Genomic DNA, 16,644 nt, shown 5'->3' on the forward strand with positions numbered 1-16,644 from the left:
GTTTGGATCCATGTCTCAATTTAACCAGGGATCAGCCATTAAAAAAATAACAAACCCCAAACCCAACAACTGTTATAATCAACCATAATAGCACAAAATGCTATAGTCATGTTACTAGCAGTTTTTGCACCATTGCTGCAAAATGATATAATTATATTTTAATTACCAGTCAATAAGTTGTCTGAATGGGATAAGCATTTCTATAAAGCCTAACTGTTTAAAACAAAACATCTGAATTTTGTTATGTTTATAACTGTAGATCTAGCAAGAGGAACAAAATGATCAACCTGTCAAGATGATGCAACCTTACGCCTTGTACAGTGTTTGTGCACAGCAGCTAAGAAATATCATAATGAGGGTGCCAGGAACTCTCTTTACTGCAGAAAAAAATACATACTTGGAGTAGACTTAAACCATTAAGTAGGTAAATTCCACTATCAACGACATTAGCATTTGGTAAATCCAAATTAGGCTAGAAGACTTACACTGGTATAAATGAGAACCAGATCTGGCTCGGAGTTTCTACCATTGCACGGTAATGCCTTGATTCAGGAAAGCAATTAAGCATATTCTTTAGTCCCATTGACTTTAATATTTAAAAGTATGCTCAAAGTTAAACATGTGCTAGAATGCTTTCCTGAATTGGGGCCAAATTATTATTCATGCGCTTTACATCAATGTCACCCCGCCAATCACAGTGTCCAATTCCAATCACACTTGTTTACACTTCCAATGACACTTGTTTATGTTTACACTGGTTTCCTCTCCTCCAATGATGCCAGTGGAGTTACACCAGTGTACGCGAAAACAGAATCAGGCCCATGGACTTCATGCAATCAGTGATCACAATGGCCCCTTCTGGCCTTGGAATCTATTAATCTCAGCTCATATCTACTTGTACGTACATGCCAACAGCGGACAAAACAAAAAAGAAAGGTGCTTGGTTTAGAGATTGATGGTGGTCAGATTCTTCTCTCAGTTATGCCAGTGCAAGAATGGAGTCACTCCGCTTCATTCCATGGCTATCAATGACAGCTGAATTTGGCCCAGGAAATTTTGTTGCAGCATCTTACTGTGCTCTTTAGAAATCAGTACGGTTTTATTGGAAGAGCCAGCCACTTCATTCCATCTTCCCAAGTATTCCAAGAGACATTTGGAAAAAGCCAATAGGTTTGGACATACCCCATCACTGTTAGCAAAGTGATTTAACTCTGTTGATCTGGATTGAATCATAGACTATATATTGTTTGAGCTGCACTTAACACGAGGCCACTCACTAATAAAGACCAGCCATTGAACATTGTAGTGTGATGTGTGATCCGTGTTTCAGGGCTTGCTCAGGTGCAACCAGAGCAGAGTTTTGTCCTAATGACCAAATGCAGTCCAAGTCTAAGAGGACAAGAATTCCACTGAAGTCAGTTAGCCTGTGATTATGTCACAGCTGCCATCACGTTTGACCTCAGGAATTGAACTGCAGATCTCCAGAGCTAAATGCAAATGTTTTTACAGTTTGAGCCAAAGAACCAGGCTCATTAGTTGTGAATCTGTTACAGTCTCTCATCCTTTGTAGATCAGGCAACAGATACTACCAATCCATGGCACACCCACACCTTGAATACTGCCAGCAGTTCTGGTTGCCCCCTCTCCAAAAAAAGATATATTTAAATGGGAAAACATACAGATAAGGGCAACAAAAATGATTAAGGGCATGGAACAGCTTCCATATGAGACGAGATTAAAAAGTCTGGGACTTCTCAGCTTGGAAAAAGAGACAATTAAGGGGGGATGTGTTAGAGATGTATAAAATCATGAATGGTTTGGAGAAAGTGAATAAGGAAGTGTTATTTACTCTTCATATAACACAAGAACCAGTGGCCACCCAGTGAAATTAATAGGCAGCAGGTTTAAAATAAACAAATGGAAGTACTTCTTCACACAGTGCAGTCGACCTGTGGAACTAGTTGCCAGGGGACGTTGTGAAGGTCAAAACTATAATGAAGGTCAAAAAAGAACTAAGTAAGTTCATGGAGGATAGGTCTATCAATGGCTATTAACCAAGATAGTCTGGGATGCAACCCCATACTCTGGGTGTCCCTAGCCTCTGTTTGCCAGATGCTGTGGTTGGATAACAGAGGATGGATCACTTGATGATAACCTGTTCTGTTCATTCCCTCTGAAGCATCTGGCATTGGCCACTGCTGGAAGACAGGATACTGGGCTAGGTGGACCATTGGTCAGTATGGCCATTCTTATGTTACATTTATCCACAGAACAGGTACAAAGACAACTGAACTACAAGCTTCTCCACAGTCCTGACAACACACCTTACACCTCATGTTAAAGAAACACATATAATGGGGAGCAAGCAGGAAGCTCAGCCTATATGCCTTGGTCAACTTAGTGAGACAACCAACAGCTGTGCCAACTGTGTGTGGTAGACACCAGACCATTACAAACTGGATTGAAACCTTTCAGAATGGTCACCAGTCATCAGATAGTAAAAAGCTTTTGTCTCAAGTGACCTGGGACAAATTTGAACTGGTTCCTTAGAGGTAAAAGTGTCTTCATTCCACAGAGCCTGTATCTCTGGTGACTAAAACAGCTAGACTAGTACTCTGTTCCAGAAAGTTCTGTGGCTGGATTTTGCTAGAGCTTTTGTTTCTCCCATAGGAAGAATCACCCCTCTCCCCACAGGAAGTGGTTCCTGGAGGACAGTCTTGTGTCTATGTGATGTCAAATTTGTGATGTCAATTTCTTATTTTTGTCTGCTTCCCATCACTCAGTGAGCTCAATTTCCACTTATTTATACTGGTGCAAATGAGGAGTTACAGGAGTTATTTAAGTCAACAGAGTTACATCAAGTAAAGCTAGTATAAGGGAGATCTAACCCTTTATTTGTTATATGTACTTTTAATAGCGGGAGTTCATTTCAATGCGGTTTGTTAAAAAATAGAATAACTGGCTGGATGGACAATGAAAGGATCACAGGAAATGGCTCAGATTACTTGCCTCCCTTCATCACTATTCTCTTACCGTCAGATTTTTCATCTGGCTCATGCAAATTTTTGCATGTGCACACCTGTTTGCATGCATTCACCGACAAATCAGTTTCATGCATTTGTTCGTGTGGGTGGGAATAAAATGTCGGCTGTTCTGCGATGTCCCCTTTGAAAATAAGGCCTTTAACTTTGGGCTTGTAAATGATAGAAAATATTAGTGCCAGGATTTATTATTCACCTCCTGAATTGCAAATCAATGGTTCCGTGAGCCTTTCCTAACCAGTGTTCAACTGACTGGTGCTAGACATATTATAAATGGGATGGATAAATGCATTAGTCAATCATATGCTGTGACACGTGTATGGAGATATACCTATCTCATAGAACTGAAAGGTACCCTGAAAGGTCATTGAGTCCAGCCCCCTGTCTTCACTAGCAGGACCAAGTACTGATTTTGCCCCAGATCCCTAGGAGGCCCCCTCAAGGGCTGAACTCACAATCCTGAGTTTAGCAGGCCAATGCTCAAACTACTGAGCTATCCCTCCCCCCAGGTTTGCTAGATAATAGTAAATGGAACAAACCAACCAAAAGAATGGTCTACCTATCATGCTGACCAATATCTTCTCATTGTTTCCATAGGCTTCCCTATCTGTCTGTAGCCTTCTGTTGTCTCTTATCTTAGACTTAGATTGTAAGCTGTTTGGAACAGGGAGCATCATTTTGTTGTGTTTGTACAGCACCTAGAACAATGGGGTCCTGGTCCACGACTGAGTCTCCTAGGCAATACTGCAATTCAAATCATAAAAAGGTGATGTGCCACAAGAATTCAGCTGTCCCAACCTCTAATTCACACAAACAAACATCCATAACTACACCCAGCTTCCTTATTTCCATAATACTCGGGTCCAACATAATGAGATACCAGGAGAGATTTCTTCATGAGTTCCACTATCACACCATCTAATTTAATTAATCCAAAAGTAAATACAATACAATCTAAAAACACCAGTGCTAAAGAACATTAGCCCCCTCTAACTGCACTGAGCAGCAATGCAGTTTATGCTGCATGATCAAAAAATATCTGCCTCCGGGTACATTTTGCCAATAACCCCATAAAACCAGGGATGAAAAGAAGTTCCTGTTACTTGCACACATCTGTGGAAAACATTCTGCAGTCAGAGAAATCTCTGATTGGTTCAGCACATTGCTAAACAGTAAACCAGCCAGTCCAAAAATTCCCTTTTTTTCTATCCAAATAGTTGTTCTCACTGATGGAACCTGTTGGACTGGGCACTGCATGCTCTGTGGTGCTAGTATGTACCTGGAAGGCTGGGATAACTTCATATTTCTTGCCTAGAAAACCTCTCTCAACAAGGAAACTGGAAGAAAAGGTATAGACTGAGATTTTCAAAAAAGTCTAGGGGATTTAAACCCAGATCCTACATTAAAACTAATGGAATATCTGGGTCTAAATACCCTAAAGCAGCTTTGAAAACCTCAGCCCAGGTGATTACAGGACTCAGACCACACTGGCAATGAACATCTCAGATAATATTGAAGGTCCTGATTTCAGATATTGATCTTTTTTGCTGCAGAAGTACAAATATCAGGATTAAAATAAACCACAATGGAAAGTCATTCGTTTCTCTCACTGGACCAAAGCTTGAGTTCTTAATGCAAAATTCCTAATTCACAGCCTGGCCTCCTTTCTCAGGCAATGTTACAAATGGCTAAATCCTGTTCTCAGCACCCAGAACATCCATTGATGTCTCAGGAGTGTGCCCTTTGAAATCAATGGGAGTTTTGACTAAGTGAATTAGGACTCAACACTCAGATCTGTAACCTAAGGGATCTTTGACTCCTCTCTTGCTCTGCACATCCAGGCTGCATCCAGATTTTGCTGCTTCTTCTGTAACATTTCTAAGAGCAATTCTTTGCATGCTGTTCAGAGAGTCAGAACTCTTATCCAAGCCTTCCTCATCTCCTGTCTTGATTATCATAAACAACTCTTCTCTGGCATACCTGACATCCTGTTGTACCCCTTCAGTCCACACAAAACCGAGCGAATAAGGTTGTCTTCTTTCCCTGTCATTCTAACCTCCTTTGAGAGCCTAATCTAAAGACCACTGGGAATCTTTCCATTGACTTCAAATCTCTCCATTGTCTCCCTCTTTTTCAAAACAAACTCAAGGTTGACCTTGGTTCCTTGTTCAAGCTTCATTCATCTTCAAGACCCTTCACAAGTTTTCCTTCTGTCTTATTTCCCCTATTTCATCCTGGGTCCTCTTCTCCATTGATAGTGCTAACATCATTTGCCTGTTTGCTAGCTTCCCACTAGGACCTTCTTCCACACTGCCCCTTATGCATAGAATGCCACTCCTCATCTCTTCTGTACTACCCTCTTCACCTTCAAATCTCTTCTTGAGACCTGTTTCTGCAAGATGCCTATAAGAAATCCAGCGCTGGCAATTGATGAGTCTCATGATATTTGGTGTTTTACTTAGATACAAGTGAATACAGGATCACCTCAGCTGCTTTGTTGTTGTTTTTTGTTCAATAACTTTCTAGCCCTCCGGGTTACAGAGAAAAATTTGAAAATGAGACCTGACCAGAACTCTAAAGGCTCAAACACCAGAAGAAATGTGTAAGAGTTTGTAGGTTTGGGGCCTTGGACTGTAAACTCAACTAAGAAAAAATTGATTGGACATTTATATAGATATCATGAATATTCTGAGTGTTCATAATTATCATCATCATCCTTTTGAAAGGGATATTAAACTTCAAATCACCAGCCCATCTCTAGCTAATAGAGATCAGGATGAGACGTAATGCAAATGGGTAGATTATCCCACATCTGCTACCGTGGGGTTCTCACTTCTTCCTCTACCGCATCAGTTGCTGGCCACTGTCAGAGACAGGAGACTAGGTCTCCCAATTCCCAAGTTCTTAACTCTTCAAGGCAGGAAGCATGTTTTCATGTGGGTTTTGTACTACATCCAGAACAATGGGGAACAGTTCCTGATTGTACCTCTGAGTGCACCAGGACGTGAATAGCAATGAGATCAGGATCTGCTTCACTGTCTTCATTTGGATCTACCTTAAAAATAATTAAAGCCCCAGTGATAAAGGACCCTTATCAGGAATGGGGAAGAGTTTCATTCTGAGACATAAGAAATAATATTAAAAAAATAAACACAGCCCTAGAAGTAAAGCAATGCTGGAGCCCTCTACCGTCTCCTGTGCTTCAGTGCCTAATTAGATTTAGTATCCATTTAAATCCATGTCATGCCCTGTAACCATGCTACTTGTACAACATGGCATGGCTGTTGATGGTACTGCATGCAGAATCTCATGTCAGAACTCTGACTAGCTCTCAGACCTTCCCTCAGAGTCAGACTACAGCAAAAAGGATATTTACAATGAGCATGTAATCTGTCATTGAATAAAATGGCCATTCCAGGCTATGCTCTGAATCTGTGCCATCATGCCTAGTCCTTGTGCAGAGGGTTCTGCATTATCATTATGGGGTCCTGGCTACTCACTTGATACACTGTTCAACTGAATGTGTTCCCCCAGACCATGGACAGGAGAGGCATCCAGGCTGCAGACAGAATGCTCTGAAACCCTGCATGCAAACTGATCATTTCACATGGTGGCTGGATCAAGAATAATCCCAGTATTTCTGTTCTGTCTTTATACCCTAGAATGATAACATGAGATTAGCAAACCGACTGACTGCCCAAGACATGTGGGGTAACCCTGCTAGGAAATCACTGAGGCCGATTGTTATTCCCCCATGCTTCCTAAGATAGTGTGTAAAGGATTCCTATCATTTTGGCAGCAATGGATACTTGATGAAAGCCCATCCTTTCGAGATCTCCCCCTCCCACCCACTGTCCACAGGGCCACATGACCTTGTGTTGCTAAACTCTGTCCGGAAGCTGAACAAGAACGACCCTGAGATCATCAGGATGAAGAAAAGATGCAGTTTTAAACTATGCCTGCCCCACGCCAAACAAAACCACACCTAGACACCACTGTCAGTGTAACATGTTAACTGAGGAGTAGACTGTGAGGTTCACGAGGTACACCATGGATCACTGCTCAGCCACACAACACATATGGGCAATTAACCTGACAGGATAACAACAGACAGCATATGAACATGGGGCCAAATTCAAACCCATTGTGCCTGACAGCAACTCCACAGAAGTTGTTGGAATTATATCCACTTACATCAGGACTGATGGGGACCAGATAACCCATTTTTTGCAAAACATAAAGAAGGTATAAAGGAGGTGGTAGCTTTGGCCATTTCTTGCTACTCTCTATCTAAGGTGTTTGGATGACCAATCCTGCCGGGTACTGAGCCCCCTTTGTGAGGTGCTGATCACACCCATCTCCACAGAAGTTCTCAGTTTCTTGCAAGATCAGGTCCACAGAACATCCAACATGGTAGTACCTAAGCACTGTGAACCTACTCCTAAGCCCATGGAAATTTTTCAATGGATTTTGAATCAGGCCCCATCTGTGACCCTTTCTACATTAAAGAATTTTGCACCAGTGAAAAACCCAAATGTAGAGAAGCTGCACCAGTGCAAAATGAGGCTTACAGAAGTGTAACATGAACCAGTGATATACACGTACTGGTGCAGCATTTCTACCTTTAGGATTTGTACTGGCTGAGCAAATTTTCACTTTGTGTGTCATAAGAGGATGCATTCGATTTAGTTTAATTTTCATAGCCATTCACCTAACTCAAAGGTATAACAAAGCATATCTACTCAGCGGGGAAAAACCTCCAGCCACCTCAACTTTAACCTTAGGGAAAACTTAGTGTATGTAAGTAATCTGCAATAGAAATCATACTCAACTTTTTTTTTAAAAGCATTGCTATGAAATCTGGTGATAAAAGGAACTATTCCAAATGACAGAACAGAATGACCAAAGCAATAAGAAGCTGTAGGTGAGAAGAACTTTTTCATTGGACTAAGTAAAATGAAAATAAAATCATTTCCCTTGAGTATTTAACAATCTGGTTTTCCTAAATATCCAGTGTATTTATCTTTTTTTTTAATCAAGTATCTTGCTGCATAACTAATTGTAATGTAGAATGGGCTTTTATACTAATGGAATCTGGGAGCCACTGCAAAATACAGATGGGGTTAACTAGTTTCTTTTCCACACTTTTTTAGAGAGCTTCCTATCTTTTCGACTTGTCTATAGTGCAATTTGAAGGCCTTTAAATTACAGCAAGAAGCTACCAATGCAAAAACAATGACGTATCATATGAGTGGTAAATAACACGAGTAAGCATTTATCCTCACTGTATACTATTGGTTGGTTAAGCAGTAAAAATATGCCTTTCATTAACTGGGAACAAAGAAAATCTGACTGAGAGCTGATAAAAATTGGCTGACTTTAAAAAAAATGGATTAAGAAAGTCTATATATTTTCCATCACAGTGATCAAAATCAGATTTTCTTTGAAACAAAGTACTCAGCCGTTAAAGAGGTGGGTTTTTTTTTAATCAGCTAGTCACTTAAACTGGAACATTTGGATCTAATGGGGAAAATGGTTAAACAGTAACACTTCAGTCAGACTGGCATTTCCTCTGAAAGGTGAGCTAAAAATTAATGCCTCTGGTAACGTTCTCCTGCCATCTCCTTTTAGAAGTGCCTCAACCTTTGCAAGTCAGAGAAAAAGCAAATATAACCAGGTTTTTATCCCTCCCTCCCATCCTTCCCCACTGCCAATTTTAGGACACTGTAAAGTATCCACTATAGCATCTACACTAGTCACAATAACAAAACATTTCAATTCCCAAAGCTGGGCAAATTTACTCTATATATCATTGCAGAAAGACATATTCTAGCTACTGTAGAAGTTACCAAAACAAAAATAAAGCCATAAGAGTAGGACCTTTTTCAGGTCCCTTGGAGACATGATGTCTTGTAAGTGCCAATTGATTCAATTTCCATGCCTTGGCAAAGGATTCATCTAAAACAAAAACAAACCAACTTACTTGTCTAAAATGAAGTACAAATCAAATCCTCCATAACAAGCAGGACCTCCGTTCTCTTTATTTCCACCTTGTCCATCACAGGCTAACACAAACGTTGCGAAGAAGAGAAACCTGAAGCCGAATCTCAAGACTCTTTGCTTTGCAATAGCCATTATATCCAGAAAGGGGGGGGAAAAGTTCTCTTCTTCCAAAGCTCCCTTATTTCATAGCCTTGTCCAAAAATGCCTTTCAATGGCTTTAAAATGTATATACATATATTTTGCTCCTTAAACTCCACTTGCAGCAATTGTCCTCTGAAATTGCAAGACTTTTTCCCCTTGTTTCCCCTGCAGTTCTGTTTCTTGGTTTCGGATTTCAAGATGCACAATACTGTATTTCGCTTTTTTTATTTAAAGGGACTTCTCCGTCACTCTCCCCTGCAGCTCTCCAAAAGCAGTATAATTGTTTTGCAACAGGAGAAACTACTTCCTAACAATTCTTGCTTTGCCCCAGATATCAGAGAATCTGAGGAGGGTTTGGAGTGTTTCTTCTTAATTATTATTGTTATTGTGGGTGGTGGGTTTTGTTGTTTCTTACAAAAGAAAGTTCAGAGAATGCCATCTTGTGGTGAAGGCCTGACAAAACAGACTGGAGTCTCTGAAAGGATATTAATTAGAATACTCATGCCCAGAGCTTACAGAGTGTATGCTGCAGCAATTTTGGTTGCATGCATGTGACCTATCTTGCATACACTGATGCACAGGCCTACATGGGACTACTCATTTACATTACATAACATAACACACATACATGTTTGGTGTTTGCCACCAATTTAGGTAGGGGTCTGAATTCTGTTCACAGACACATAAGTGTAAATCCAGAGTTACTCCAGACTTACAGCAGCAGTAAATGAGAGGGAGTTTGGCCCAGTGTATTTTTCTAGTAATTAAACATTCAGTTATTTATTAAGCACACTTATCTCCCTACCTAATCAAGGAGGTGCCTTTCCAGAATTTCCCTTAATGAGCTCATTTCAGCACCTGAGGCTACAGCATTTCTCCTGCCTGGTTGATTAGCCAAGGAAACTCAGCAAGGTTCTGTAGTCCCACTCATTCTTTGCTACAAAATGGTTTCTTGGAATCTGCAAAGGCAGTTCTGTGGGTTTAGACAGGTGAATCCTGTCTGAGCCCGTCTGTGTTCTTGTATGCTAGGGAAAATTCTCACTGTCAGAGCACAGTGTGCTGAGCTGCCACTGGGAATAGGGAGTGAATCTAGCAACACAGCAAGATAACTTATGAACCCCCATCTACCAAATTCCTCTCAAGAATTAGCAAAGCAACAGCAGTACAGCTGAACATTAGAATAATAGAATATTAGGGTTGGAAGGGACCTCAGGAGGTCATCTAGTCCAACCCCCTGCTCAAAGCAGGACCAACACCAACTAAATCATCCCAGCCAGGGCTTTGTGGGCTAATCAGCCTGGCTGGGAAGCTTCAGGTGTCTGTAATGAACTCATTAAGGAGAGTGACATAAGGGAGTTTGCCTGGTTTTAAATAAGAGAGAGAGATGGGGTGGAGGAGAGTATTGCAAAAGAACTAAGCTAGCCTGGGGGATCATTAAGCTTGTGTGTGATGCTATTGTTTAAACATCAGCTAAGCCTAGTTATACCACAGACCTTGCAATAGCATTGCATATCATTAGTAGTAGAGACAACCTCAAGCATTCAAAAATCATGAGGTGTGATTTTTTTGAATGATACATTATGGGTCCTTTTTATTTCACCTTGATTTCTGAGCCTTTTAGCTGTACAGGGCTTGGCTTTTAAGCTGTTTCTCTGCAACAGGGGTCAGCAACCTTTCAGAAGTCGTGTGCCGAGTCTACATTTATTCACTCTAATTTAAGGTTTCGCGTGCCAGTAATCCACTTTAACATTTTTAGAAGGTCTCTTTCTATAAGTCTATAATACATAACTGAACTATTTTGTATGTAAAGTAAATATGGTTTTAAAAATGTTTAAGAAGCTTCATTTAAAATTAAATTAAAATGCAGAACCCCCCGGACCAGTGGCCAGGACCCGGGCAGTGTGAGTGCCACTGAAAATCAGCTCGCGTGCCGCCTTTGGCACATGTGCCATAGGTTGCCTACCCTTGGTCTACAACCACGAGGGCCAGACACCTCCTTATTTTTAAATGAAAGTGGAGATTCTCATGTAAATATCTTGACTCTAGGAGCTGCGGTTTAAAGAAAAAAAAACAATCAATGAGATTTCAAAAGTTGGCAACTCTGGATTAAGAGCAAGCAACAGGCACCTACGTCTGGATCCTAATAGTCACAGAATATGTCACTCCTTGAATCTGGGTATCATCCCCATTAACATACTAGCCTAAATGCTTCCAGAACTTGCTCCGCATGCATGTTAGGCCTGCCTTCCACTCACCTTGACCTTGCAGAGTCTCTGAGGCCTGGTCTACATTACGCGTTTATACCAAATTTAGCAGCGTTAAACCGATTTAACGTTGCACCCGTCCACACAACGAAGCCCTTTATATCGATATAAAGGGCTCTTAAAACCGATTTCTGTACTCCTTCCTGACGAGGGGAGTAGCGCTGAAATCGGTATTGCCATGTCGGATTAGGGTTAGTGTGGCCGCAATTCGACGGTATTGGCCTCTGGGCGGTATCCCACAGTGCACCATTGTGACCGCTCTGGAAAGCAATCTGAACTTGGATACACTGGCCAGGTAGACAGGAAAAGCCCCGCGAACTTTTGAATTTCATTTCCTGTTTGCCCAGCGTGGAGCGCTGATCAGCACGGACTGTACAGGAGATACTAGATCTGATCGCTTTATGGGGAGACAAATCTGTTCTATCAGAGCTTCGTTTCAGAAGACGAAATGCCAAAGCATTTGAAAAAATCTCCAGACAGAGCCCATAGCAGGGACTCAACACAGTGCTGCGTGACAAGCGTAATGGAAAGCCAAAGAATCAAATAGACGCTCATGGAGGGAGGGAGGGGGGACTGAGGACTCCAGCTATCCCACAGTCCCTGCAGTCTCCGAAAAGCATTTGCATTCTTAGCTGAGCTCCCAATGCCTGAAGGGTCAAAAACATTGTCCCGGGTGGTTCAGGGTATATCTTGTCAATTTACCTCCCTTCCTCCCCCATGAAAGCAAAGGGGAAAAAAATCATTTCTCGCCTTTTTTCAGTGTCACCGTATGTTTACTGCATGCTGCTGATAGACGCGGTGCTGCGGCGCTGAACAGCAGCATCCCCTCTCCTTCCTTTCCTGATGGCAGACAGTGCAAAATGGTGGAAAACCGTCCTCATCATCCTGTGAGTGCTCCTGGCTGGCCTTGGTGAGGTTGGCCAGGGGTGCCTGGGCAGCAATGGGAATAACTCCTGGTCATTCCCAGCAGACAGTTCAAAAGGATTGAAAACCATCCTCATCATAGCAACTGGGGGCTGAGCTCCATAAGCCCCTCCTTTTCATGTCTAATGAAGAATCTGTACTGCCTGGACTATCATAGCAGCGGGAGGCTGCCTCCCCCTCATTTTATCTCACTAAAAACTCAGTGTTTCTTATTCCTGCATTCTTTATTACTTCATCACACAAATGGGGGGGGGGGGAACCACTGCCATGGTAGCCCAGGAGGATTGGGGAAGGAGGGAAGCAATGGGTGGGGTTGTTGCAGGGGCACCCCCTAGAATGGAATCATCATTTCTGCGGGATTTCTGGGGCTCTGACCCGGAGCGGCTGTGCTCTCTGGTTCTCTAGTACACTTGCCCCATATTCTAGGCAGGACTGAATGACCTGGGGAGTCATTCCCATTTTTGTCCATGTGCCCCCGGCCGACCTCAGCGAGGCCAGCCAGGAGCACCCATGACAGCAGCAGATGGTACAAAAGGACTGATAACCGTCATCGCCAATTTCCAATTGCCAACGGTGCAAAATGACTGATAAACGTCATTGCCAATTTCCAATTGCAGATGGTGCTATAGCTGGTAACCGTCTCTGCTACCTTGCAAAGGCAAATGAATGCTGCTGTGTAGCACTGCAGTACCACGTCTGTCAGCAGCATCCAGTACACATACGGTGACAGTGACAAAAGGCTAAACGGGCTGCATGGTTGCCATGCTATGGCGTCTGCCAGGGCAATCCAGGGAAAAAGGGCGCAAAATGATTGTCTGCCATTGATGTCATGGAGGGAGGATTGAGTGACGACATTTACCCAGAATCATCTGTGACACTGTTTTTGCATTGGGATCTCCACCCAGAATTCCAATGGGCAGGGGAGACTGCGGGAACTATGGGATAGCTACGGGATAGCTACCCACAGTGCAATGCTTTGGAAATCGATGCTAGTCTCGGTACATGGAAGCACACTGCCGCAATACTGTGCTTCGCATGGCCGCGTGCACTCGACTTTATACAATCTGTTTTTAAAAACGGTTTATGTAAAATCGGAATAATCCCGTAGTGTAGACATACCCTGACCCCCTACTCCACCTCCGGTGGGGGGGGTGGGAGGGGGAGGTTAACAAGCAAGCCCTACTGCCCCACAGTCCATGCATACCCCGGGGGAACTCTGCAGTACTAGGGGAGCATGGCTTTTTTCTCACCTGCTGCTACGGCTGCCACTGCTGGATTGAGCCTGAGATGGTACTATTTGTGGTAAATAAGGAAATCTCTTCTGTGTAGTTCTGTGCTCACCCAGCTGTGGTCTAAGGAGGCCTATGCTGGGAATCAGGAAAGCAGAATTCTATTCCTGACTGCACCAATGGCTTCCTAGCCAGCAGCAGATCAACCTGTAGTTAAGTGGCTAGGACAGCAGCATTGGATTCAAGGGACTTGTGCGCTCTTCCCATCTCTGGCAGTGAGCTGCTGGGTGAGTTTGGGCATGTTACTTCCCTGCTTTCTGCCGTAGTTTCCCCATTTGTAAAGTGGGAGTAATGATACTAATCTCCTTTGTAAAGCTCTTAGCAATCTAAAAATAAAAAAGAACTAGGATTATTAAGGTTGGGCTTTTAAACCCATACCTCAGCAGCTAAATAAATTTCCTCACCCACCTTGTCTCTCTAAAATCCTCGGACTGACATCGCTACAACAACACTGATTTCAAGAGGCATTAAGCTCCCAACAGATCTCATTTAAGCTAGTTATTATTTTTTCACCAATCTGAATCCTTCCAGTGCCATTATACATTGCTTAGGACATGTACAAGGCTACACCATCCCTGTCTATCCTGGGTCTTTCTGCATTTTCTCTGTGTTGTTAAGTCCCACAAGTTTTTCTTTTCTAAGTACTTTTCAGTGTAGGGATTCTTTCACCCAACCCCTTTTACATGTTCCTCCAGCTACCCAATGGCACACCTGCCATGGCAGATGCTTTGGTTTCATTCTTAACACATGTCCCACTTATGTCCATCTTCTCTGTTGTGTATTTGGTTGTCATGGTTTTTGTTGCTATGGCAACTGAGTTAGATTATTATGGGTTAGCACAGCCAGCTTCAGCCGGCTGAGTGAGCTCTCTGTGTCTGTAAATAAAATGGTGGTTTTGTTAGCTGTCTGCTGTCTGGCCTCAAGTGATTTCTTCCTAAACCGGCTGCCCCCAAGGATATAACAAGTGGCGACGATGGATGGGATCCTGGTGCTGCTCCAGTAACAGAAGGAAGTAGAAGTCAAGGTACAAAACAAACAAATAAAAATACTGCTTGTTTGCACTGACTGTGAAAGTGAAACTAAAATCATGGCTACTCTGACCAGGCCACTGGAGAATATAGAGCAGTGGCATATGTATACTGAGCGTTTTGAGCTTTTTGGTATTGCAAATGACATTACAGAAACAAAGAAGGTGCCAATATTCTTAAGTGTTGTAGGGGCTAAAACCTACTCCCTGCTACGACCCAGGCATCTCCGGCCTTTCTAATGTTGGGACGACAGCTGCGCACTTGCTTTGATCTGCTGAAACCTTCTGAACCCCGACAAACTGTGCAACATCAGCAGCAATATCAAGTCATCAGACGGGCACCCAGAGCAAAAGACCGAACCTTTAGCCCGGGACAGCCAGTTTTGGCTCGGAATTATACTTTCAGAGCTAAATGGGTCCCGGCCACAGTCATCACTCAAACAGGACCTGTTTCCTACACAGTCCGGACTGCAGAGAATCTTACCTGGCGGCGACATGTAGATCAGCTGTTGCCAGGTCATGCCAGTCCTCAGGACCCATCTGCAGTTGAGGGGTCTGACTTCACCTCTTCTGGTGAGGCACCGAATCACGAGTCACCTGTTCCTGACTGTTCTCCTCCATTACTGCCGGCGGCTGAGATACCCCTTTGCCCAGCACGAGCTGATACCACCTCCTCACCCATTCGTGCTGCGGACCCTGAGCCCCTAGTGCTTTTGGGTGCAATAACACCAGAAGTTCGCCGTAATCGACCTAGAGACAGAAGGCCTCCTCATCGGCTGGATCTTTAGCTAGGGCAAAATAATCCCCAGGGTTTAGCCGGGAATGGAGGCAGTCTACCCTTCTTCTCTAGTCTAGTGTGTGTTTTATTTAGGGGATGTTCTTATTGTTGTGTATTTGGTTGTCATGGTTTTTGTTGCTATGGCAACTGAGTTAGATTATTATGGGTTAGCTCAGCCAGCTTCAGCCGGCTGAGTGAGCTCTCTGTGTCTGTAAATAAAATGGTGGTTTTGTTAGCTGTCTGCTGTCTGGCCTCAAGTGATTTCTTCCTAAACTGGCTGCCCCCAAGGATATAACATTCTCTTCTGGAGAACTTTAGAGATAAGGAATTGTTGAACTCTTTGACAAATCTCAGAATTGCTTATAAATTCAATCCATCAACTATCTAGTATTTTCCTTAGGCATTTGCTTTCAAAGACATTTCGATGTCAGCCTGTGCCTATGATGGATTCCCAGGTTTCACATCAATGTGTTAGGGTAGAAATAACATTTGAATTGAAGACTCAAAGACTTGGCTTTAAGTTGTACATTTTCAATGATCAGATCTTGTTTAAGCCATGTGTGACATTTTGGCTGCTTCAGTACTCTGCAGCCACAATAACCGCTGGGTGCTCTGGAGCGCAACTATAGCTCCTGTAGCAAGAGTATATGGACACTCAGAACAGAAAGGACCTTCCATTTGAAAGTGTCACCTGGGAGACCCTTCTAAATCTAATAAACATACACTTGAGGGACTTCGCTGTCAGGCTGATGTTGAAAACACACCGGGCAGCTGTGTAAAAGGCTGGTGCACATGTGTAGGTGCGGTACTGTGTTGGAGAGGGAAGCCTGGCTTGTGCATGAGTTTAGACATTCGATGAAGAAAATGATCTGAATACAGGAAACAAAAGTTCCTCTAAGTGGGAAGGGTGAAGAAAAAAAAATCCCTTGACGAGCTTTGACCAGATTCTGGTCTCATGGTCACCACCGTAACTTCACCAAAGTCAGAAGAATAGCTCCAGGCTTGCGCCATCATGACTGCAGTTGGAATCTAGCCCTCAGCCTGTAACCTGCTAAAAGTGAAAAGCTAAACTGAAAAATTATATATTTATTTAGATTTGTTTCCAGTTGGCCCTGAGATGAGAAAAAGCAAGCAATGAAAATCCTGAAAGAGCCTCAGGAAAATAAGTTTGGCCAGA

The 16,644-nt window shown here is 42.9% G+C and overlaps 2 protein-coding genes across 6 annotated transcripts in view; one reads left to right on the forward strand and one right to left on the reverse strand.

Annotated features, from left to right (window-relative positions):
- The window catches only part of ANTXR1 (ANTXR cell adhesion molecule 1), a 193,416-nt gene extending 183,563 nt beyond the window's left edge, over window positions 1-9,853 (reverse strand). For all 5 annotated transcript variants that reach the window (XR_005595222.1, XM_039527926.1, XM_039527927.1 and 2 more), the window contains exon 1: window positions 9,025-9,853. Coding sequence is in view for 4 of the 5 variants with exons in the window: in XM_039527926.1 (XP_039383860.1) it covers window positions 9,025-9,176 (152 nt within the window). In the remaining variant the exon portion in view is untranslated. The remainder of the gene's footprint in view (window positions 1-9,024) is intronic.
- GKN2 (gastrokine 2) overlaps window positions 1-16,644 on the forward strand; it is a 129,762-nt gene that overhangs the window by 51,552 nt on the left and 61,566 nt on the right. The window lies entirely within an intron of this gene.

The sequence above is a fragment of the Mauremys reevesii genome, linkage group 2 (assembly GCF_016161935.1).
Source record: "Mauremys reevesii isolate NIE-2019 linkage group 2, ASM1616193v1, whole genome shotgun sequence".
In the NCBI taxonomy this organism is placed as follows: Eukaryota; Metazoa; Chordata; order Testudines; family Geoemydidae; genus Mauremys; species Mauremys reevesii.